A 24,635-nucleotide genomic window follows, 5' to 3' on the forward strand; every position below is an offset into this window, starting at 1 on the left:
GGGTCAGGAAACCCAATTTCAGATCTCAGCCCATCACTCTCAAGGTGTCTGGCTTGAGTCCACCACTTCATCATCTGTAAAAGGGCCATAACAGTAGATCCCACTTCCTGGAAGGGTCGGGAGAAAGAAATGACAACTCATGTTAAGTCCTCAGCCCGGGGGTGACGGCCCCCTAGATCACTGCCTGCCAGGTTCTGTTTTACGCACCTTACATGGAGTCATTCATGTAATCCTTTCAACTGCCCTGTGAGGGAGGGACGATTACCCCCCTTTGACAGATAAGGAGACTGAGGGGCTGTAAATTTAAGTAAGCTGATTGAGATCACATAAGTAATAGGAGTTGAACTGAGATTTGGACCAGGCAGTGTGGCTCAATCAAGATCGTGCTTTTTACCACTATTCTATTACTTCTGAAATGGTAACCAATAACCAGTAAATGCTCAAGAAATGCTGGCTATTACTATTATCTACAGAAATAAAAAGTCAGGTATGCGAATGCACTTAGCAAGTTATTATAAAACAAATTCCCATCATCTAGCTTTCATAATGGTAAATTATTCTCTCCCAATAAAGAATGAAAATGTACTCATTTTGCTTACTGTGTCTGTATCCTATTAGAAGATGGGTTCTCCCTGCCTCTCAGTCATTCTCACACACACACACATACACATACACACATACAAATTGTATGGTGCCCACTTCAGAAGGTACCAAGACACATGGAAATAATCATGAAATCTTACTGGAATCCCTTCTCATTAACAGAAAGGCAGTCAGCATTTTTCTTTTTGCAATTACATGTCACTACAAAAAGAGCTGCTCCATTACTTGGAGTCTGAGGACATGATTCCATACCTTCCGATGAGTTTCTGGCAGGAATTCTCTGTACAGATGGTGGTTGGACCAACGCCTCCGTACGAGATGGACAACTCTCTAATGATGCCGTCTCCTCCTCCAAAAAACACTCTCATTCCTGAGTTGACTATCGCTAGCGCGTTCTGCTGCCGCTGGGCTTGTCGGAAGGCTGACACAAACTCCCACTGAAAGCAAAAGTTAAGTGGCATGTGTAGAAACACTGAGGGACAGCTCTGCACTGGGCAGTTTGTATATGTTTCTTCATTTGAGCCTTGTCAAACTCTCTGATACGGATCGAACTGTGTCCCCCCCAGAATTGATATGTTAAAGTCCTAATTTCTAATACCTCAGGATGTGACTGTATCCAGAGTTAAGGTTCTTAAAGAGACAATTAAGTTAAAAAAGAGATAATTAGGGCGGGTGCCAATCCAACATGGTGGTACCCTTGCAAGAAGAGGAAATTTGGACACAGACATGAACAGAGGGAAAACCACGTGAAGACACAGGGAGAAGATAGTTATCCATGAGCCAAGGAGGGAGGCCTCAGAGAAAACCAACCCTGCCAACACCCTGATTCCAGACTTCTAGCCTCTAGAAGCGAAAAAATAAATGTCTGTGATTTAAGCCACCCAGGCTGCGGTTCTTTATTACAGCAGCCCTAGCAAACTCTTACATCCTCCAAGGCGGCTTGATAATTCCCATTTACAGATGGGATATCTAAGGCTGGGAGTGATTTGGTAATTAGTTCAGGGTCACAGTAAGTCTGATGCTAGGATTCACTCTTGAGTCTGATTCCAAAGTCCTTCTTCTTTCAACTAAGTTCTATTGCAAATTTATAGCCTCTTCAAAGCTCCAAGATTTAAGTAGGGGTATGTTTCAAGTCTTATTTAGGAAAAAGCCTCACGAGACAAAAAATTTTTTTAAATCTTTAAGAAAGTAACTTTAGAGCTTGGGTTGGGGGAGGGAGAGAGAGAGAAAAAGAGAGAGAGAGAGAAAGGCAGAGAGTCAAAGGTCTTCTGATTCTAGGAATGACAGGGGAGTATGCAACACAAGTGAAAAATAACTATTCACAAACCCTCATATTCTCCACTGCAAACACTCAACATCTCTTTTCACCCACCATCCATTGGAATTGACAAGCTGTAGGCTCACAGGGAAAACAAAGAAATTGAAAGAACATTCTCACCTTCCTCGAATAGGGGATGTTCACTGAGATCAAGATTTCTTCAGGCTTGAGATCAGCACTGGGGCACTTTCTGAGAAACTGCTCATTTAAAGGAATCTGTCGTTTTCCTTCTGTGGAAAGAAATGACAATTTCCCTGGAATCTATTCTATTAAACAATCAAACTTCCAAAATTTGGGGGATAATTCTACCAAATACCAGAGGAAACCGACTGTTTGGGAAAAGAATTGCTCTTCCTATGTTTAAAAAGTCTTTCACCCTGTGATGGCATCCAGCAATGCTTCCTCCCTTCTAGGGCTCACTTTTTTTTTTTTTTGAGTTCTTTGTTTGCTCATAAATAAAAATATCTAGCAGAGTAGCCCAGAGGTCAGATAGAACAGGACTTTAGCAGTCCTCTTCCTGAACAGCATAATTCATTTTGAGCTTTGTAAGAAGGGAGAGGATATTAATATTCCTTTTGATATTCTAATGAAGTCATTCAACAAACATTTACTGTTTATAACCAAGAACCCTAGTAGTGAATAAATTGCCTTTAATGAATTTTTATACTAGGGAGATGCAGTCTTACTTGTTTATACCTTTTCTTAGCACCTAAAGAGTTTCTGTTCTTTAATCAATATATTGGGGGAGGAACTGTTTAATGAAATAGGAGTTTGAGATAAAAGCTAAGAAGCTTTTAATGTTTATATTTACATCACAAAACCCATTTTTCAATATATGATTTTTTAAGGGTATTACTTAAGTTGATAACTCTGAATGTAACATCTTCTTTAAGATAATTTTGTAGTTTAGGTGGTGTGAAGAGTAGGTATTCAACAAAAAGCTAGTCCATATTTTTAGATTAAAAAAACAGACTTACAGAGGACCAGTTAAAACTTTCTAATAATTGTTCACCAAGTTGAAATAAAAGAAATCAATGAAAAGTCCTGGATTTAGTTCCCAAAACTCAAGTAAGTAAATATAGAATGAAGCCCAACCAGTGTTCAATAGAAAAAGTCTGCAGGCTTCCATCAATGACAGATCAAGTTTGAGCACAAAGCATGATGTGGGTGCCAGAACACTCCTGTACAACCTGGAGGAAGTCTTCCACAAAGGTGCCCAATTGTTCTCAACAGCCTAGAGTTCTCTCCACTACTCAGATCACATCGGGACACTAACCAACACAGATGTGGCCAATGTCAGGTGACCAGTATGGTAAAATGTCCAGCACAAGTCCTCAAAAGAAAGAGATGAAGACACTGGGTGTATTAGGACCAGACTGACTAAGCTTCCAAGCATCCAGAAAGGCAGGAAGAATTACTAATATTATAAAGAACAGTCATTTTCAAAACGACTTCCTGAATCTCCAGAGGGGCAAAAGAATAGGCAGAGCAGGATTTAATCATCTCTAAGAAGGAGCTGTCACTTACCTTTTGATAACAAGTTGAGGGTACAGTTGCCCACGGCCAGGAGGGGATTCAGATCTGAATCGAGATGCCGGCTCACTATGTGGCCTCCTAAAGACTTTTTAAATAATGGATTATTTTCACTCCAGTTGTGTAGTTATAAAAACACAAGTGATAAAATTAGAATCAAGCAAGGCTTTGGAGAATGATTCTTTTTGTCTGTTCCAAAAGAACCAAAATGTCATGATTTGTCAGGAACAGTCATTCAAGGGACACACTAGAGTTTACTGTCATCAAATACATACAGCCATGTTCCTGATCTGGGATCCAGCCAGAGTTCCCAAGTGCTTCAAGAGGGCATGGTACGTCTGCGTCTTCTCCTCTGGGAGCTTCAGGATCACATTAGCCAGGATGTCCTTCACCTGAGCCAGGCTGAGGGCAGCACCTAAGGTCAGCCCTGAAATGAAATCGTTTGTAAATAATGCTATGTGATCACTGCTGACCTGGAAATGTCCATTAGGTTTTGGATTACGGATATGGGATCTTTATGTTCCATACATGCTACCCTGCTTACTGGTGGTCATCGTGGTGATGGAGGTGGTGGTGGTGATGGAGGCTAATTTTTTTGAACACTCACTGTTTCAAGCACTATGCTGAATGCTTCACAGAATCTTGAATTCCAACAAAGTTTTGGAATATTAATAGCTCTATTTCTCAGATGAAGAAACTGAGATTCAGTTAAGCAACTTGATTAAGTTCTTTCAGCTAATATATGACTGAGTCAAGAATTGGATTCCAGAGCCAAACTTCCAATCCGCATTTCATTGCTTCTAATTATTGTCATTAAATCAATTTCCATTATCAAAATAGAAAAGCCAGTTTGTAAGCTGCTTAATACATAAACTTGCTTTGGTTACTACTGTGCTTCTGGAAAGCAAAGACTCTCATTTTTATCTTCCATCCAGCATTAAGCATAGCACCCGTTATTAAATTATTGTTACAGTTCTCCACTACGGCAGACATACAAATTCTTCAGTGAAAATCTGAGTATTCAGACAATTAGTATCTCGTATAATCATAGAGAATTCTTCCCTGAGCCTCCTCCAGAATGTTATCATTCTTAGAAGAAAAGAATCTCTCTATATTATAATTAGGAATAATTTTATTTCTGCTTGTGTGCTGAGCAAAGCAAATAAATTGATTTTAACTAAGTGCATTTTAACTAAGAAAACAAGGACCTTAAACACTCACCATTATCTGTATAGTTTACAACATTCAGTTCTTCAATCCTATCAGGAGAAATGATCACTGAATGAAAGATGCCTTTAAATTTCACATCAGGCCCTAAAGGATTGGGAAAAAAAAAAAGATTAGGATAAGAAGGGTCTAACTGTCTTTTAAATTTTGAAATTGTGATTAAAACTGATGTCTTTAGATATATAAAAATTACATATCTTTCTATCCATCAGTTCATTGACAAATCACACACACAGAGAATGGCTGGATGGATTTTCACTCAACTTGGAGAACTCTTTGGACGTGTCAGTCCTAAAACTTGGCTGACACATCCAAGACCCCTTGCGGCATACTCAAAATTCTCCTTGGGAAGACACTTAGGAGAATCCTCAAAGAAACAGGAAGTCAAGCTGAGTTAGCAATGGACGCAATAGAAAGACCCTGTAACTGCAGTTTAAGAAAAACTACTATGTCCATGGAGACATCACTAAGAGAGGAAACAGGGAGGAATTTCAAGTACAAGCCGCAGACCCGTCTCCACGTGGGAGGGCAGCACAGCTGTCGCTGGGGCTGTGCTGCTGATGTGCTACGGAGCGACCTCTTGGTACAGCTCTGTGCGCTGCTCCTGCCAGGGCAACAGGAGTTCACTTATGCAACGGGAGTTGTGAAAGGCTGTTGAGCAATGCTGAGAGAGTCAAGTATAAATAATTCAAAATGTTATCTCAGACTGCTTTTCCTGAGAACACACATAAATGAGGTTTTTTTTCCTCCCAAAGCTCTTTTCCTTAAGTTTCCTCACAAGAAGCCCCTGGGGTTCTACATACCCACAGAGGTGTTCCCCATGACAACAGGGGCCTGGGGATACTTGGCTTTAGCTTTTAGAAGTTCCTTCAAGGTCACTGGGGAAATCCAAGTCATTCTATCACCGTGAAAAATTCTGGTATTGTGTGGTTGCTTCTCAGCCAATTTCTATCAAAAAAGCAACAGAGATTCATGATCATCTCATAATAACATTTCCACCTGCTTCTGCTCTAATGATAGAAAGAAAGAAAGGAAATTGAGATTAAAAAAATAAATAAAAGTGACCTAAAAATACAGCTTTACTAGAAATCAGAGTACGGGATAAAAATACAATAACACCTTACTCTTTCTGGAGACTATTCCAATATATCTCCCTTTGGTGCTTTCATATCTCAGAAAAATCCATTTCAATGTTTAAAAATACTTTTACATGCTTAAATGTTAAATGAATACAAATACAAACGAATAAGACAGTGAAATGTTACATTTTATCTAATATAGCACAAATTAATCAGGGCTAGGAAAGAAATTTGACAAATGAAATGTCTCTCTGAATTTTGTCCAAAGTGGGCAGGCAGTTTGATGAGCATTATATATAGCCTGAAATAAAAGTAAATGGAATAGATCCAATAGAATTTTTAGTTCTAGCTGAGAGAGAGATCCAAACTTCAGATTGGCTCTGTCAAGTCATATTTTATGAGGTGAATTTAATCAATATTGTGTGATGAATTTTAATAGATGTCCTCTCAGCATCTATGGAGATGATCATACGATTTTTCTCCATCTTTATTAATAAATTATATTAGTAGACTTCCTAATATTGAACCATCCATGTAGCCATGTAATAAACCCTATTTAGATATGAAAAAAATATTTTAACATGCTTAGTTCTGTCAGAATATTTGTGGAAGAATACAATAGATGTTGTGATGTCATTTTAGGACATTTTTTATAGATACTGTCTGTTGCTTCTCACATTCAACTGTCCCTTGGGGGTGACTCCACCCTCATCCCCCAACGTCTGCCTCGGTCCCACACTCTTTAGACCTTGGGCTGAGGATACCAGGTGGATATTACTCATTTGCCAAACAGCTCTCAAGAGGATTCCTAAGCAGATGTCCCTCCTGACACTTCACCATGAATTCTTCTAGGACGAGCTCAACTTTGCCTCACTTACCATTAGCTCGGGAGGAAATATCAATTCCTGAGTTGGATCCAATGGCAGAAACTCCTCTTCTGAGAAGAGTTTTAGACTTGTCTTAAAAAGAGAAAGTATCAGAAGTTATTGTCATCAGGCAACTCCAACCACTTCAAATCCTTCGTGGAATAAGGTCAGAAGAAGACAGACACAGAGCAGACAGACAAAAAGCCAGCTAGTCAGCCATGGTACCTGGGCTCTAAGTGGTCCTGACACAGACCAAGCCACCAGCACCTCAGTGCAGGTGCCTGAGGGTCTCCAAAGCCCTCAGCCCCCGCACGCTCTCTTTGGAGTCTGGGGAAGCAGAGGAGGCCTGCAGCAGCACCATGCACAGCTGCGAACTAGAACATTTCCCTGAATCACCCCCTCTCCTGTCACTCCCTATTCTTTTATTTCCCTGACATCTCCACTTGAAAAAAACTTGAAAAAGGACTTTTTTTTTTTAAACTAAGAGACATTAAGAGATCCATGCGCTTTCCCTCCTATAGCTAGCCGCACATGACCGAGAGTAATGTCTGGAATGAGGACGAAGTTGTTGGGATAGATTTTTTTTTTTAACAGAGATGGAGTGAGAATGGGAGAGGGGACATGTGACACACCTCAGATCAGTCAACTTGGGCAGCCATTTATTCTCTCTAAAAGTAAGTTGGTCTCTGCTCATGTCCTGGGGAAACCTTATAAAAAATTTACATTTCACTGACCTCATTTCCTTCCTCAAATTCTGGTAATCCATTTATTCCTTGATCCAAACAGCAAACCCCATTTTCTTTACTTTGACAGCAGCCAGAAGTCTAGTGGGTAAAAAAACAAATAAAATTTATTGCTGATTCTACTTTTTTTTTCAGTTTTATTGAAGTATAATTAACAAATAAAGTCATCTATATTTAAAGCGCAGAACGTGACTATTTGACATAGGTATACTTTGTTAATGATTACCACAACCAGGTTAATTAACACATCCATCACCTCACATAGTAACCGTGTGTGTGTGTGTGTGTGTGTGTGTGTGTGTGTATGTGTGTGTGTGTGGTGAGAACACCTAAGATCTACTCTCTTAGTAAATTTCAAGCACACAACACAGTATTATTAACTATAGTCACCATGCTGTAAATATCTTATAACAAAGTCTGGCAAATAGCAATAAATATTCACAATGATTGATTGGTAATATTAATAATATTTAATATTTTCTTAACAACAAATACTAATAAGTATTATTATCACTCTGTTCTTATTTATGATGTACTGATTTCATAATTTAACTTCCAAAGGGCCATCTTATGTCCCTTATTTCAAGGTTGTTTGTTCATCTAGTCATTCAACAAACGTTGATTGAGTTTCTATTCAAACCGTGCATGATGACCAGCCCTGGCGATGCACAGCATCTTCTGTCAAGCAGACCACCTTCTGGTGAAGAGATGGAAGAGCACATGGGCAAATACACCACTGTGGGACCAGCACTGTGACAGGGCTTGTTCAGAGGACTGCAGGAGCACCAGGGCAGGTATCTGACCGAAACAGGTCAGGAAAGACCCCTTGGGACAATGACCCATAGCCAGTGTCAAAGTGCTCAGGTGCTCGTTGTGTGGCGACCAGGGCAAGCTCATGAATAAAGCTGGGCGCCCTGCCCAAGATCAAGTAACGAATCACAATTACAGGCCTTGAGATAAGAAGCAGTCCTATATTAGTAACAATGGGCTGTTCTTCTAATCACACCTGCCTACATCTACCATTTTGTTTTGGTAGGGAAAAAAATATACTCAATAAAATGCTCCTTTCTACTTACTTTACAGAAAGTCTTGCATGCATCAATTATGGGCCTGTATCCAGTGCAACGGCACAGGTTACCTGAAGGAGAAAAACCCAGCTCTGTTACTCAAACAGCCTAGAGGGAGGCAGAGTCTGCCAAATGTACGATGGAAGTAAGGACCTCCATCCAAGAAGGAAGCCCTGCTCCACATTCCACTAAATCCACAAAATTAGATTTTTTTTTTGTCAGCAATGTTGGGTATTTGGTTGAGAGTCTTGAGGTAGAGTTTAATAACTGAGCTATTTGGACTTTCTTCTTGTACAGTTTTTTAAACTCTCTGCTTTTGATGGGTGCTTAGAGAACACAATGATTTCAAGCCCCAAACTCTTGGTCTACAGACACATTTAAATTAGGAGTTCAAGATTTGCAGATACTGACTGGTATATATAAAATAGATAAACAAGCTTATACTGTCTAGCACAGGGAACCATACTCGATATCTTGTAGTAGCTTATGGTAAAAAAGAATATGAAAATGAATATATGTATATTCATGTATAACTGAAGAAATGTGCTGTACACCAGAAATTGACACAACTTTGTAAACTGACTATACTTCAACAAAAAACAAATAAATAAACAAACAAACTAATGGTTTGGAGTTACATAAAAAAAAAAGAGCTAAGCTTCAGATGATAGAAAGAGGAAAGGCAGCATTCAGCAGCAAAGGCAGTTTTTAAACTTTGGGAGCAATTGAGAGCACAATCCTTTTACAATAAATCATTAGCCAGTGTTTCTCTCATGGTGGTCCAGGTGCCGCATTCTCCTCCAACCTCCAAATCTGGGCTTGATTTAGAAAACAAAGCCACTGAAGCAAGCTCTCTGGGGCTGGGGCCCAGGAATCTTCATTCTGTACAAACTCGCCATGTAAGTCTTAAGCACCCTAAAATTTGAGAACCCCTTGTCACTTGTTCACATCATAAACGGCCATGAGATCAAATGCATAACAAGACCTAAGGGAAATCAGAGAGAAGACAGTTCCTGTGCCACATCGCCCCTTTCTACTGCTGTCTAGTCCTGTCTTCCATGGAACACTTTTGCAGAGGAACCAAACACATGAGCTTTAGGCCCACGTTCTCCAGCAGAGAAATAAAGTCTTGGGGAGACAGGAGACACAGACAAGTAGAGGCAAGGAGAGTTTCAGCAGAAATAGGATTTGGGAGGCGCTTACTCTTTAGAATTGTTTAGAGTCTTGTTAGTGAAGATCTCCACCCATCCACACGCTAGCTCCTGCACCTGCTAAACTAGCTCCACGTAATGGCAGTTCTTTGAAATAAGTATCCTCAGACAGTTTCAGTCTCTCTGATTTCACGTTATATTCATCATGAACCCTCTGATATTTAATATGGTCCTGAGAGCACCCACCCAATAGGAGAGAGCAGCATGAGGAAATAACTGGTCTCTTTCCAAGGGTGAATGAATAAACTGGCTTTGTAGTGATTATTACAACAAGCAAATCAAAAAAGGGAGGAGACACTTATAGATTAAGAGAGACTTAGGAAATGTATCAGCCAAGTGCAATGTGTGGCTCTTGTTTGAATCCTGATTTGGACAAACTAACTCTTCTAGTTATTGGTGGTATAACTTTGAATAAGTAACTCTCTAAACCTTAGTTTCTCCATCTATAAAATGGGCATAGCAGTAATGCCCATCTTAAAAAAAAATAATGCCCACCTTATAGAGTTGTTATAAAGAGTAAATGAGGTAGTGTTTATACAGCATTTAACGCTGTATGTGGCACACGGCAGGTGTCCAATATCATAAGCTATCATCATCATTATATAAAAATAAAAGCACACACACACACAACCTACCGCCAAGGGCATCAGTCAGTTGAGTCAGGGTGGGCTCTGGGTGGTTCCTCAGCAGTGTGTAGATGGACATCACCATCCCAGGAGTGCAGAAGCCACACTGTGTGCCATGACATTTGGCAATCCTTTCCTGGAAGCATAGAAAGGTTAGAAATGCAGAATCAGATTCCATCCCAGACCTACTGAATCAGAACCTGCATTTTAATAAGATTCCCACGTGTGGCTCATCTGCACATTAAAGTTGGAGAAGAGGCGCCAGAAAATCCTTCTCATCCTTCATGTCTCCCTTTCTTGGGCTGAGGTGGCCGTGATTACTGGGCCTCATCAGAGTTTGAGCTTAATCGAAGATTCTCGGCCTTCAGAATCACCAGGGGAGCTTTAAAATTTCCGAGGGCCAAGCAGTGCCCCCGACCAGTTGACTGAGACTCTCTGGGGGTGGGGCACAGACATATGTTTTTCAAAGGTTCCTGAGTGTTTCAATTTGCACTCCAGAATGAGAATCACTGAGATAAAGGTTACTCTCTGAAAGTCCTTCAGGGAAATAAAATGGATTCTACTCAAGCTGAGGGGAAAAACACAAAAACAAAAACAAAATCTTCAAGTATTTCCCACGTACCTTTATCTGCCCACTATTGCCCTCATGCTGTAGCACACAGAATTTGTTTACAAAGTGCCATTGTTAATCCAAGAAACAATCAAGATGGAGACACACTGCCTTGATTTCTCTTCCAAATCTCCCTCGCTCCTGCCCCAGTATTTTCTCTTTGGAGTCAAACTTCAAGGGTGCCACCCCATTTGGGAAGCTGTCATCTGGCTACCTTGCAGCCAAGAACACGGCAGCGGGTACTACATGAAAGGGTGTTTTCATGTCTCTGACCAGCCAAGTCTCACAGGCGCATCCAGACAGAATCTGCTCCCTCTAGGTAATGAGGTTTCATAGAAGACAAACAGAATGCAAGATTTCTTCAAGCCCAGGGAATTTGAAGTCTGACCATTTTCTATGTTGCCTCTAATTTTTTCCTCCTCTATCCTCACCTCTTAGGTGGTACTCATTAATTTAGATAAAAACAAGTAGCAACAGCATTTTTCCGGGCAAATAACTGAAAGCATCAGGAACCTGAGGTGCCCTTTCACTTGAGGCAAAGTTCTAACACGGTGTCTCCTTAGGAGAAAGCCTCAGAATTCATTGACACCTCTTATTATCTATCTTTTGAAGAAATTGAATTTAACAAATCTTTTTGGTGGCTGAGATTTTCATTCAGCTATAAAATCACATTATTTTCCCCTTTACATATAAAAAATGAGATTATATCCCCCAGTGCACATGGCTCTCATTTCTTTATAAGTTTGGAACATGTAAGGTGGATAGGTCCCATCTAATTAGAATATAGAAAACAAAGCCAGTGATGTCAGGGTTTTCTTTAAAAAGAGAAGGTCCTCTAGTCTTTCAAAAGTATTTTTCCAAGGTGTCAGACACAAGGCGTCCAGACGTTCACTCCTGCTCCCAGCTTGGTGTCATCTGTTGGCTGTGACCAAGCAGCAGGGCCCACTGCTCTACTGTATTAATTTCAGGAACTCATCATGTCATTAATGGTTTTCGAAGCACAGAAACCCTATGAAGAAGAGGCACAACTTCACCTGAACAGGATGAATCCTGGTCTTGGTGCTTCCTACGCCTTCTACTGTGGTGACAGCAGCACCATACAGAGAACAGATGGGAAGCAGACAGGCATTGGCTGGATAATGTCTTTAGAATGAAAAAGAGAAACACAAACAACATTGTATTCAGTGGGAAAGGGGACAGAGCATTCACTGCATACTTCCAATATGGCAGGTTTTGTATAATATCCCAGGCATACACATTTTGTCCTTAGCTTATAACCATTTTACAGAAGACGACTCTGAGGGTCAGGGTGATTTGCTCAGGATCACAGCTGGACTGTCAGAGACAAGATTCAAATTAGGCCTCCTAATTCTAACTCCAGAACAATTTCCACTAACTGTGTTTTTTCTTCTCTTGAATGAAGGGCTGACATTCTCCACTCTAGCCACCTAGACCATATTCCATCTTCCAAGCAAACGCTGGGCCAGGGGTTGGTTGGCAACAAAGTTAATTTGATATTGTGCTTCAGAAAAAGAAATAGCATGTGAAATACAAAGCTCCTCAATTTCACAAACCTATGGCTAGAAAATGTCCAACTCAAAATGACTCCTTTATAAAATGTTCTCATTCACCAAAAAGAACTATCTATGGCCAATAAATACATGAAATGAATGTTCAACCTCAAAAACAATCAAGAGTGATTCGAATTAAGCAGTAAGAAACCATTTTTATCAAAGATTAAAAAAAACCTAATATGCATTATTAGCAAAAGTTTAGGAAAATAAAACTCAGATACTGCTGCTAAGAATGGAAATTAATAGAGCAACATTTTGCTGGAAGGTCTAAAAACTTAAAGATGTGCTCTTTTACCTTGCAATTCCACTCTATGGTTCTATCATAAAGAAACAGTCATAAACATATATATATGTGTATGAATGCTCACAGATGCATTGCTTATTATAATGAAAAGCAAAAAATAATCTAACTGATCACTATTTGGGGATTGGTTTTGGTACAGTCAAACAAGGAAACATACATAGCCATTAAAATTACATTTATTGTTTTGAAAAGATATCCATGAGAAGTTTAGCAAAAAATAAAAGTTTCTAAATTGTATATGCAGTATGCTTCTGTAAGTATACAACAAAAGAAAGACTGGAAGGATGTTATTAATTTACAAATAAATGTAAATATTTACTGAGTGCCTACTGTGTGCCAGGCAGAGTTCTAGGTACTAGGATTCATCGGTGAACAAGACAGATAAAATCCTTGCTCTTGAGAGCGTATATTCTAGTTGAGGGAAGACAGACAATACATCCATACGAACCTACATCTGGTGAGATGCACAATGAATACGTTGCTACAGGCCAAGGGACTAGGGAGTTGCAGAGGTGGGATGGGGCATTGCTATGTAGGAGATGATCAGGGAAGGCTGAGAATGTAATATTTCTGCTGGAACCTGAATAATTTGATGCCCTTCATTGTATCCAGTGCCTGCCACAGTTCCTGTCACACAATAGGTGCTCAATGCATATCTACCAAAGGAAGGAATAAAACAAAGTTCAAAACTACAAAAATTCAACCGTATCTGGACTTTGCAGCTGGGTACCTTATCCTCTTGGTATTGGGGTCATATCGTGATATCATCACAGTGCAGGCGCCACAGCCTCCCCCTCCACAGCCATATTTAGTTCCTGTGAGTCGGACTGGAAAAAGCATAGTTAAGGATAATGTATTTTCCATAATTTCCATTGTAAAATAGCTCTGACCTTAGGAGACAACACCATCAAAGACTCTTAAAATATAGTTTGATACTTATCAAATGATGTATGTATTTCTTAGCTACTATAATTTGAAACCTTGGAAATTCTTGATTTCCATTTGTGTGTCATATCTAGTCTCTTCCTTTTTAAAACACCTGGACCTCAGGTTGCCAAAAATAAGGCCAAATGTAAAAAAAAAAAAAAAAAAAAAAGAAGAGTCTATACATACAAGGCTTTGAGTATTTGAAGGTATGACTACGTTGCATATCTGTTCTTATCCTTATCTGTCTTTCATGACATATAAAGTAGAATATCAAATTGTAAATAATTCTTAGAATATTTGTATCATATTATCGATGTTTGCCTTATTTCTCTGCTTCTCAGTGGCAGAAACTGCCAGTTGTTTCCCAATATCTTTTCTCTCATTCTTCCTTGGTAATAGAAATCTCAATTTTTTACACACATGGTTGCCCAGAATAAAAAATACATTTTCCCAGCCTCCTCTGAAGCTACATGGGGTCATTAATAATGGTGGCTAATGGAGTGTAAGCACGTATGTTGTGTATGACTTCCAGGAGGGAAATGTCCTCAAAGGGAAAGGGGTGCCCTCTTCATCTCTTACTTCTTCCTATTTGCTGGAATTCAGATATGATGGCTGGACCTCAGTTAGTCATCTCTGACCATGAGAAAAAGCTTCATACTGAGGAGGGTGGAGCGGCAAGATAGAAGGAGATTGGTCCCTGATAACACTGTGACATCGCTTTGCTTGCCTGGCTCTATCTATCTTTGGGATTCCTTTATGTGAGTCTGACAGCCATGAGAATGTGCCTCATAGGCATCCTTCGACATAGAGGGAACTGACCAAGAGACCCAGCTGCTGCACTGTGCTATCACCCCAGTGTTCACCGAGGCCATGCCTCCCATGGGTTGCCTCCCACCAATGGCTCAGTGCTAGAGAGACACAAGGATTAACTATCCTCAGTGGCTTTGATGAACATGTCTCAGACTGCACAGCAGTCTGAGACCCTTCCACCCAGCCTTCTCCCCTCTCTTCCTTGCAGGTCTAATGCCCTAAGCCTTCTTGGGCAGCCTCCCTATTTCACTCAGGCATTTTTCCTCATAAAACCCTTGCACATTTAATTTCATTTTTCTTGGTGACTGCTTCCCAGAGAACCTGAAATAACACAATGAGAAAGAAATAAACTTCTATCTTGTTTACTGCTATTGGGACTTCCTGTCCCAATAGTGAATCAAATCTTAATTGTTACACTGGTACCATGGATAACCAGGAAATTAGGATTCATTGCTTCCATGTCCAAAAATCTTGAATGACTTCTGGAAGATAATTATTGATGTTTTTGTTTTTTATTTTTTAAATTTATTTTTAAAAATTTTGGAGGGGAGGTAATTAGGTTTATTTATTTTTATTTATTTACTTTTTAACAGAGGTACTGGGGATTGAGCCCAGAACCTCATGCATGCTAAGCATGCACCCTACCACTGAGCTATACCCTCCCCTCATTGATTTTTTTGAGTTTCATACGCTTTTGGGAATTTCACTCTCTCCAGGGGAAAAAATGTACAAATTCCCATTGTCATACAATTTGACATATAACGTAGTGGGATCTGCAGACCTCTGGAAGCCCACTGGAGTTCACGCACAGCAGGATAAGAATCCACTCCTTAGATGACATTTATTTAGAAAGTTTTTCTAAACTAACATTTTCATTAATTTCTCTTCTGTTCTTTCACCTTCATTTCAGGAGACTTCTGTGCTCTCTTTTTCTAGTGGGCATGATGATTGGTCTTTGAAGATAGAATATCAATAATGTGACTCTTAATTCTAAAGAATGCTTAATTAAGCCATTTAACATCCATCGCTTTAATTCCTATTGCTAGTTTCTCCATTTTATGCAATGTATGTAATGCCAAAACAGAGATTAGAAAGAACTTGGTTCTTCTGATAGGCACAAGTATGCACTGCCTGGAAAACCCAGATATAGGACTTTCTCAAAGATGAACATAAAACTATAGTAGGGAATGCGACTAAGTGTGGCTCTGAAAGTGTATCAGAGCTATACACATCTCACACACACACACACATGCACACACACACTCAAAGCAAAGGATACGCTTCTTCCTCAGGTATGGTAACAGCATTGTTTCAGGATCGACATTTTTTTCTAGCACCTGTACCAAAAGAATATTGGAGTTACATGCACAGAGTTGAGAGAGCTACTGTGATATTTACATTGGCGGGCTCATACAAATTTCATAGAAATTCATGTTAATTAATTCATCTACTCATATTTTCAACTTGATTCATTGTTTATGGAACACCTGTGGTTTACAAGTCAACTCTTGTAAGTGTAAAGTCTAAATCTTGGGCCCCACCACCACTTTGCCACCGTCCTTGGTTCTGAATCATCACTGGTCTCTAAGACAGTGGTTGTTTCTACTAACAGAAACCCTAGTGACTACTGTCCAACTTCTAGAAAGTCTGAAGCAAGTGAGGGAAAAGATTTTCGTAGAACAGGATACAGAAGACAGGGGGTGGGGAATGGAGCTGCTGGAAGAGAATAACCTCTGAGAAAGTGATACAGATTTTTTTTTAAGGACTTGTTTATCATTTTCAAAGAATTACAGTTTCCAGAAAGAGCACACAACCAACCTTGGCTCCCAAATCAAAGAGACAAAGGAGAAGATAAATGTGTGTGCCAAGTGATACAAAGATATGCAAGCAAGGAACAGTTAAGAAGCAAGTTTGCATGGGCAGCCCAGCAACATGGCAGACTGAACAGTGGTGCCCAATGGATGGCGTGACTGAAATGTCATGAATGGTTATGTTTTCCCAAATGATCATGCTTTCTATTTTTTTTTTATTACAAATTTGGATGTCTTTTAGATCCACAAACAGAAGCATTTTAATTCTACAATTTTACAATTTCAGAAGTAGAGTTCATCTTTCACCACATTATACCAATTTTCCCTTCTGGAAATTAGGTGAGAAGGGGATATGTGTTTCTTCTACAAATGCCTCCTCACCTTCAATTCTAAGTGGCCGTAGGCTGGGCAAAGTGAGGCATGTGCCAACTACCAAGGTCAGATTTGTGCCCTAGAGGAATCTGTAATATAGTAAGAGAGATGTGATTGTGTGTGTGTACACATACTATAATAGAAGGAAAAGTGCAGAGCACACACAGGCACCTCCAACTTAATTGGCCCTCAAATGGAACTCTTGATTTTTATTTCCCAAACTTACCTCTTCCCTTCTTTGTCTTAACTTGTTTAAGAACCTCACAATCTGCTGGGTCACCTAAGCTGAAAAACTCAAGCTGTTTTCAACATTTTCTTTCCTTCAATCCACCACAATTACTGTCACCAATTGACACTTCCAAAATAATTCTCTAAACACCCTTCACTTCTGCTGTCACTCCCTGAAATCAATTCTTATTACTTCTGGCCTGAACAATTGTAACAGCTGCCCAAAGGATCTCCTGCTTCCATCCTTGGCACCTGCAATGCCACACTCTATACCACTACCAGAGCGACCTCTCTAAAATCCAAATCTGATCAACTCCCAAATCTGCCTAAATTTAACACCCAGGTCCTGGTTGCCGAATTGCTGTGCTGGGAATTCCTGAATCACTCAAGGTGCTTGTTAAAATGAATTCCCTATTGAGTCAGGATTTCTAGGAGAAGGAACAAGAAAATGTGGATCTTTAATGAGTACACTTGGTGAGTCTTAGGTGAATTTCTATTCAAGAGCCCTTGGAATACAAGAAGAAATTCAAACTCTTTGGCAGAGACTACAAGTCTTCTTTGATAAACTTTCTATCATCTGCCACTCAACCCATGCATCTTGAACTCTGGTCACATGGGAGAACTGGCCAGTCCCAGCAGTACAGAGACTTTTGCCCTTCACTACATTTGCTTATAGGATTCCTTCCATCCTGAAAGTCCTCCCTCTCTTCTCCACTTGGCAGAATTTTGCATGTCACTCAAAGCCCTACCCAAATGTTCTCTCATGTAAGGGTGCTGCCATCTAATACACCCTTCCCACTGTCTGCTTCAGGTGGCCGTCCTCCTCCGTGTTCCCATGGCCAATGTCCACATATTTTTCATAGAACATTTCTATTCTACGCTGGGAATGCATAAGCCTCTTTTGATCCTGAGAGAAACCATCTTCCATTATTCTTCTTTATGTCAAACATGGAACTAGGTGCTTGGGATATATGATAAGGATGTAATAAATGTGAATTAATTTAAATGAATAACTTGATATGTACAATTTGCAATGAGAACACTTAAGAGGAAGGGATAAATTCTCACAGACTGGGACTTTTGAACAGAAGGAAAGAAAGAAAAATAGACAAGAGCCAATAATGGTGGCAGAAACTGCTGGTTGTCTATCCCAGCATGCTTTCTCCCTTTCTTCCTTCCTGCTGCCTGGAATGAAGATGAAATGGCTAGAATGCCAGCAGCCATTTTAGACCATAAAGCAAAATGTCAATGGCAATAGAAGAAAAAAGAGAAGAAACTTGAGTTTCAGATGACACCATGAAGCTTCTGGATCAGCCCCACAATGTCTCTCCCTAGATATCCTTTATGTAAAAGTAAAAATGACTTGTATCTTGTTTGAACCACTTAGTTTTGAATTTGTGTCATTCGCAGTTGGAACTAACTCTAATTCACACAAATGATGGTGACTCCATAGAAGCCCAATTTTAATGGAGAGACAGGATCTGACTAATAAGGAATAGCATTTTAGGCTTGAGAGATATTTGTGTATTTTTGGAAGGAATTAATGGAAGAACAGGCCTTGTTTGTTTGGGTATTTTTCCAGGAGATGTTTCAAGAGATTGGAGCCTGGCTCAAAGTGCCACTGGCATGAAATGTGTTTATTTTTCTTGATTTGGCAGATGGCACATTTGAAGGCGGGAAGTAGGGGCAGGGATCCAGTGTACACCCTGTCCTGGCAGGTCTTGAAATGAAACAGGGAGGTCAGGGCTCACATGGTGGCTGGGGGTGGGGGTGAAGAGGAGGGCAGGAGGGAATGAGGAACAGAGTTATTCTCACTGACTCTGGTTGGGAGAAATGATGCCAGTTCTCGGGTCAGGGTCATTGCATGTTTCATGTTTCCGTCTCAGTACAGCCTTGTGTGTTGCAAGGGTAGCGTGTGACCCTCTGTATCTCCACGGTCCTTCAGGAGATGTGAAGTTCATGTTGAAAAAAGTTGAAAAATCGCCTTCCTTTGCACAGGGCATGTGACCTATGTGTGAAGGGGGCCTTGCCAGATAAGAGAGGCAGAAAGAAGAAAGAGAAAAGAGGTTAGGAGGAGAGAGAAAGGGATGAAAGAATGGAAAAATAAGGACAAGCTGAGAGGAGGAGGGAAGAAAGAGGTGTGTATCGTGGGGCACAGTGGGGGGAGAAGGATCATGCCCCCAGCGGCCTTAGAACAGGGACAGAGGCCTGAGGGGACAACCAGCGAGGACACTTCAGCTTGAGCTCCTGGTTGCTTTAAAATTCACTTGAATTGTTGGTTCTTCCTGCCTAGCCATCTCCACCTATCCTTCTCCAGTTTTCTCTGACTTATTATAGCCATCCTGGCAGCCCAGAAATTTCCTCTCAGCCCTGCAAACCCAAACCCCAGGAAACACTAGCCAAGGGACAGCTATTTCCAGATTCCTAAACTTACAACAAGACCCTACATTTGTTGAGTAAATAATGCTTGATGACTGCTTTTTAGCCCGCCTGACACTTCTGGGCTGGTTTTGGCTCTACCCACACATGAAGTGAATTATTTCCCAATCCAGATATAAACAATCATTTCCACATATCAAGTGCTTACTGTGTGCCAAGCACCTTGCTAGCCACTCTCCATGGAATTTAATCTTCACTCCAAATCCATGGGGGAAGGTGCTGTTATTAGTCTCAATTTGCAGAGGGGAAAACTGAGGCTCAGAGACATTAAGCAACTTGCTGGAGACCCCAGAGCTGCAAAGTGGCAGAGCAGGCAGCACAGGACTCAAATTCACGCCTAACTAGTTCCAAAACCCACAGCTTTGATCTCTATACCTCGCTGCCTCGTAGAATGACACACTTCAGTTCCTGACCTGTGTTTGAGAGTGGCATCTAGGGTATAATTTATTCATGGGCTCTTCGTCCCTCAAACTCCATGTTAACAGGGCCACTTGCTCTGGGGGCTCCTAGCGGAGAAAGTAAGATTTCAGAAATCTCTCTGCAACTAGATCTCTGACCAGCATGCATGGCCTGAGCCCCTGCCCAATGACATCTTATGGTGACTTGCGAGGATTTTGCACAAAGTACAGACCGGAGGTCAATCACGTCATCCAGAGTCTCCTAAGTGGCTTCTAAGCTTCCTTTCAAGGGCAAGATTTGAATCCCAGAGGTTATGTTTGATTACAAGGTCCCTCTTTCCTGGTGGTTTTTTGTTTTTGTTTTTCTCTCTCTCTCACTTTTCTCAACATCCCCTCATCCTCTGAAACAGAGACTTGAATTGCATCCATGTGGCAGTCAGGCTTGCTTGCTGGGATTGAGGCACACACCTAACAGAATTTGAAAGGGAGGGGCAGGAAAGGTTACGGGTAACACTTTCTTGCAACAGGGTAATTGCCAAAACAAATCGATATCTCTAGGGTGCACTTTCCAAATGATCACATGATATTTGGCACATAGCTAAAACAAACCCATAGATAAGAACAAGTTTATCCATTTAAAAAAAAAAATCAACAGAGCACAAACTATTGTTAGTCATTATGTTAAAAATTCCACTAACATTTGTTTGGGAGCAGGGGAAGGAGGAGAGGGAGAAGAAACTAGACTCAAACACCCATTTCCTCATTTAACCAAACTGTTACCATCGCCTGCAAAGCCTAGTCACCTGGCCCTGGCCTCATCTGCAGCCCCACCGGCCTCCGTGCTATCTCCCCCCACCCCGCCCCAGAGCACACAGATATCCTCATGTCTGAGGATCTTTACACCTTCAATCCCTTAGTCTGGAACATTCTTCCCTCAGATGTCTGCTCCTTACTTCACACTAGTCACCACATTTGTCAGCCTCTCAGAGAGACTTAAACACCCACCCCTGAAGCACCTGCCCACGCTCCATCCCCTCCCTCTGCTTTACCCTAGAACTTATCACCGCCTGACATTTTACATTTCCATTCATTTATATGCTTGTCATCTGTCTCCCCAGCACGATGTAAACTGCATGCAGGCAGGGACTTGGTCATTTCTGTGCTCCGTTGTGTCCCGTGAGGGCACTGGAACTCTGGCATATATAGTAGGCCCTTAAATGAATGGATTAAAAACTCACTATCGTTTGTTGTGAAGGAAGTAGTATTATCTCCTTTTAACAGAGGAACTGAGGCTAAGTTAGGTTTTCTCCGTAAGAATAAGAGCTGGAATTGAATCCTTGTTTGTCCAAATGAAAATGCCAGAGTTGTGTCTACTGTACCATTCAGTTACGCAGAAGAAGAAAAAAAATGACACCGTATGATCACTTCACCCCATTGTCACAGTCCACTCTCAGAGCAGTTCTTTGAGGGGGGTCCTAATAGCCCCCAACACAGCTCAGGACAAACAAGCTCATCTTACACAGTGTGGAACCCAGGCAGCAGCGACTGAGGAAGTCTTTACCGGGCCTGGAACTTGCACAGTTTGGGAGAGGGAGAACTCTTTAAGAAAAAGAATACAAAACCTAAATTCCAAATTAGAAGGGGCCTCACAAGTGAGGAGCCCTGATGCTCGACCTTCCTGAGCTTTCTGGCAGCCCCCGTGCCAGTCTGGGAAAGTCAGGCTGTCCCCGACCCAGAAGCAGGGGTCAGGCGGCTCTGAGGGCGCTGGCACGTGAAAGGCAGCTACCACCGCCCTCGCTCCTTTGTCTGCTCTTAAGGAAGCCTTTCACCCTTCCTGCCTCGGTTTCCCCCTTGCGAAGTAGGCGGAATAGGCTGGGACAATACTGAGTGAGCAGAGTCTCTGGCCACGTCTGTGGGGGTGTTTTAAAGGATTCCGAGGGGGCTTTGCTGCCCCAAACATCGGACATTGCCTGGAACTGTCCCAGAGGATCTGCAGAGCGAGCCTGGCTTCTGAGAGGACAGACGCCCCACCAGCAGTGGGCCCAGTCAGGACCTTCGAGTCCCCAGAGCCGGGTGTTGGCTCAGCTTTGCCAGGAACTCTGTGACTTTGGAAAGTCACAGTTTCGTCACCTGGGAAACATGGGAGTGAGGGGTCTCAGCTCATCTCTGTGTTCCTGTCCCGACTCCAAACTGCTCTCTGCTCGTCCAAACACACCGGAGAGCTGAGGCCCAGTGAAAGACGGTTCCGTTTGTGAGTGGGGTTGAGGGAGGGAAGATTTGGGAGTGCTGACTTTGATGAGTAATAACAGCCACTTCTCTTCTTGGTCTTTTTTTGTTTGTTTTTGTTTTTGTTTTGTTTTGTTTTGTTTTGTCTTCATGCGTCTGGGTGGGAGCCGGAAACGGGGGAGGTTGATTATCAGCGTGTGCGTCTTGGAAGGGGAAGGGAAAGGAACATCAGGAAGGCGGGGGCCCAAAGATCCAGGGCAGTCCCTGAAACCGCATCTTTTCCGTGCCCCGAGGGTGCAGGTGGTGGCGCACAGGCAAACTGGCGTGCACCGCAGGGCCCGGTGCGTGCACGGTGCTGAAGCACCGAGGAGGCCCGGCGGGGCCGCCGAGGGCGAGCTCACCTTGCGGCCGTTCACGTAGAAGAGCAGCTCTGCCGCCTGGTCCATGGTGGCGGCCCGCGGGTCCCACGACGGGGGCTCGGGGTCCGAGGGTCCCGAGAAGGAGTCGCCGGCACCTGGGATCCGGCGACGCTGACCGGGCGAGGGAGAACGGGCTGCAGAAGCCTCACGTCCAACCACCCCCGAGGAAGAAAGTCTCAAATAAGATCCAAAGTCCCGTGAGCGCCTGGCTAGGAAAACTCTCCCCGAGATATCGGACGTCACCGCCCCGCTCCCTCTGGCTGAGACCATTGGCTGAGACCTTTATCTCCTCGCCTGCGGCGCGCGGCGTCTGGGCCACACTCCCCCGCCTCTGAGCAGGTACTGCGCGTCCCAGACATCTCTTTGGTCGTCTTATATGAGTACACATTTCAAATGGCTTTCCAGCTGGGAACGGTGGGATTTTTGTACCTCTCCTCCCACTACGCCTGTTGCAGCCCTGTGCTCTTAATAGTTCGTAAACAATTACATTCATTCCGGCTTTGCAGGAAAGGAGCTTTAGGACAACGGATGGTTTTACAACTGTATCTCACAGTTTCAGAGATAATTATTTTAGTTTTTATATCAAGAGCTACCTTGATATAAACTACTTTTTAAAGTTTTATCATTATTCATAGTTTATCCCAGTAAATAATCACAGTTTATCTGATGTGTCAACCGTGCTATAAAACATCTCTAAAAAATTTTTAAAAGTAAAAATTAGAAAATACCGAAAAGCATAAAAATAAGTCACCCGTGCCTACAACTTAGAATTTACCACCTTCTGGATCAATCTTTGCATTTTTGAAATCTGCACTGTAACACCTTTTAAAAACTCAAATGGGATTAAACTCTTCTTTAGATTTCTCTTAATATACCTAGAACATTTCCCCATGTTATTTAATTTATATAAACATATACATTTTATTGTGAAACTTTCTAAAATTTGTACATGAAAGAGTACAACTAGCATCACCATACACCTCACTCACTGAGCTTTAAAAATGTTCAACATTTTGCCATGTTTTTTCTGGAGTATTTTAAAGCCAATGTCAGACACATTATTTTACCCCTAAATACTTCAGTATACATTAAAAAAATTTTTCCTAAGCCAAAAAGCCACTATCAAATATAACAAAAAGAATATTTTAATATCTTCAAAATTCCCAGTGTCTTTTAAAAAAAAGTCTTTTTGTATTTGATTTCTGCTTGATGTATGTGCTTATTGTCTCTTCAGTCTTTTTAAATCTAGACTAGTCTCCTCGCCCACTGCCCCATTTCAATACTATTAACATGTTGAAGACACTAGGTCAGTTGTCCAATATAATGAACCACATTTTGAATACGGCTGGTTGCTTCTCCCTGGTGTTCTTTGTTCTTCCGTCCTATGTATTCCCTATGCCCTGCATGTGGATCTAAAGCTTTGATGACATTCAGGTTCAATTTTTTTTTTTTACCTTCTTGGATTTTTGTAATTGTATCTTTCTCTTATGTCAAATATCTTGGTTCTGAAGCCTTAACATAATTGCTTTATCTTGTCCTTAGACCTATTTCAAAATAACCATATCAATATTATGGCAGCAATAAGACTAGAGAATAAAAATTTAAGATTTCTTTACAGTTCTTTTATCCTTAGAGTGTACCCTAGTGAAGACACAAGTTCAAAATGCTTTCTAAGGTCAGGTATCTCTGTCACCAACTTGATAGTTCTCATTTTCAGTTGGCTTTCAAGTTAGCTGCCCCCTATTGTTACCTAGGTTATTCCCCCCAACCCCTTTCTTTTATTTTTTTGCTATTACAGACCATACCATAGTGAAATATTTGTATTTTTTCAAGAGCAGTTTTGGTAGTTTCCTAAACGTGGGATTGCTGGGTCATATGATTTCATCTGCATATGTAATTTTGCTGGATATTGTTAAAATCTTTTCTAGAAAGGTTGTATCGTTTTGCATTCCCTCCAGCAATGAACAGGAACCTGCTGGGGTTTAAAAAAAAAAAAAGGAAGAGACTGAGATCATTAGAACCTAGCAACTTGGAAGAGACGTCTGTGGGGAGGGCACTACTCAGCTGCTGCTGAAACCTCAGGAGGTAGGGAAAGGGCTTCCTGGAGCTGGAACTTAGATCTCAAATGACAGCGTGTGGTGAGGATGGGGCTGATACCTCAGAAGCCTGACGAGGCTCCCTGCCGAGCCAGGCCTGAGGCCTGTGAGGGGGCACCGCCTAAGTGGTACTGGTCTGGGAGTGCTA

The 24,635-nt window shown here is 41.5% G+C and overlaps 1 protein-coding gene across 1 annotated transcript in view; it reads right to left on the reverse strand.

Moving 5' to 3' along the window:
• LOC105099168 (aldehyde oxidase 1) overlaps positions 1 to 22,630 on the reverse strand; it is a 68,787-nt gene extending 46,157 nt beyond the window's left edge. The window contains exons 1-14 of the mRNA XM_010991951.3: positions 22,374 to 22,630; positions 15,778 to 15,835; positions 13,492 to 13,588; positions 11,918 to 12,026; positions 10,283 to 10,409; positions 8,446 to 8,507; positions 7,361 to 7,450; positions 6,639 to 6,719; positions 5,485 to 5,629; positions 4,676 to 4,768; positions 3,730 to 3,881; positions 3,449 to 3,542; positions 2,042 to 2,151; positions 856 to 1,040 (exon numbers count right to left, since the gene is read on the reverse strand). Of these exons, the coding sequence (XP_010990253.3) occupies positions 856 to 1,040; positions 2,042 to 2,151; positions 3,449 to 3,542; positions 3,730 to 3,881; positions 4,676 to 4,768; positions 5,485 to 5,629; positions 6,639 to 6,719; positions 7,361 to 7,450; positions 8,446 to 8,507; positions 10,283 to 10,409; positions 11,918 to 12,026; positions 13,492 to 13,588; positions 15,778 to 15,835; positions 22,374 to 22,418 (1,448 nt within the window). The 5' untranslated portion in view covers positions 22,419 to 22,630. The remainder of the gene's footprint in view (positions 1 to 855; positions 1,041 to 2,041; positions 2,152 to 3,448; positions 3,543 to 3,729; positions 3,882 to 4,675; positions 4,769 to 5,484; positions 5,630 to 6,638; positions 6,720 to 7,360; positions 7,451 to 8,445; positions 8,508 to 10,282; positions 10,410 to 11,917; positions 12,027 to 13,491; positions 13,589 to 15,777; positions 15,836 to 22,373) is intronic.
• Positions 22,631 to 24,635: the final 2,005 nt, after the last annotated feature.

The sequence above is a fragment of the Camelus dromedarius genome, chromosome 4 (genome assembly GCF_036321535.1).
Source record: "Camelus dromedarius isolate mCamDro1 chromosome 4, mCamDro1.pat, whole genome shotgun sequence".
Lineage (NCBI taxonomy): Eukaryota > Metazoa > Chordata > Mammalia > Artiodactyla > Camelidae > Camelus > Camelus dromedarius.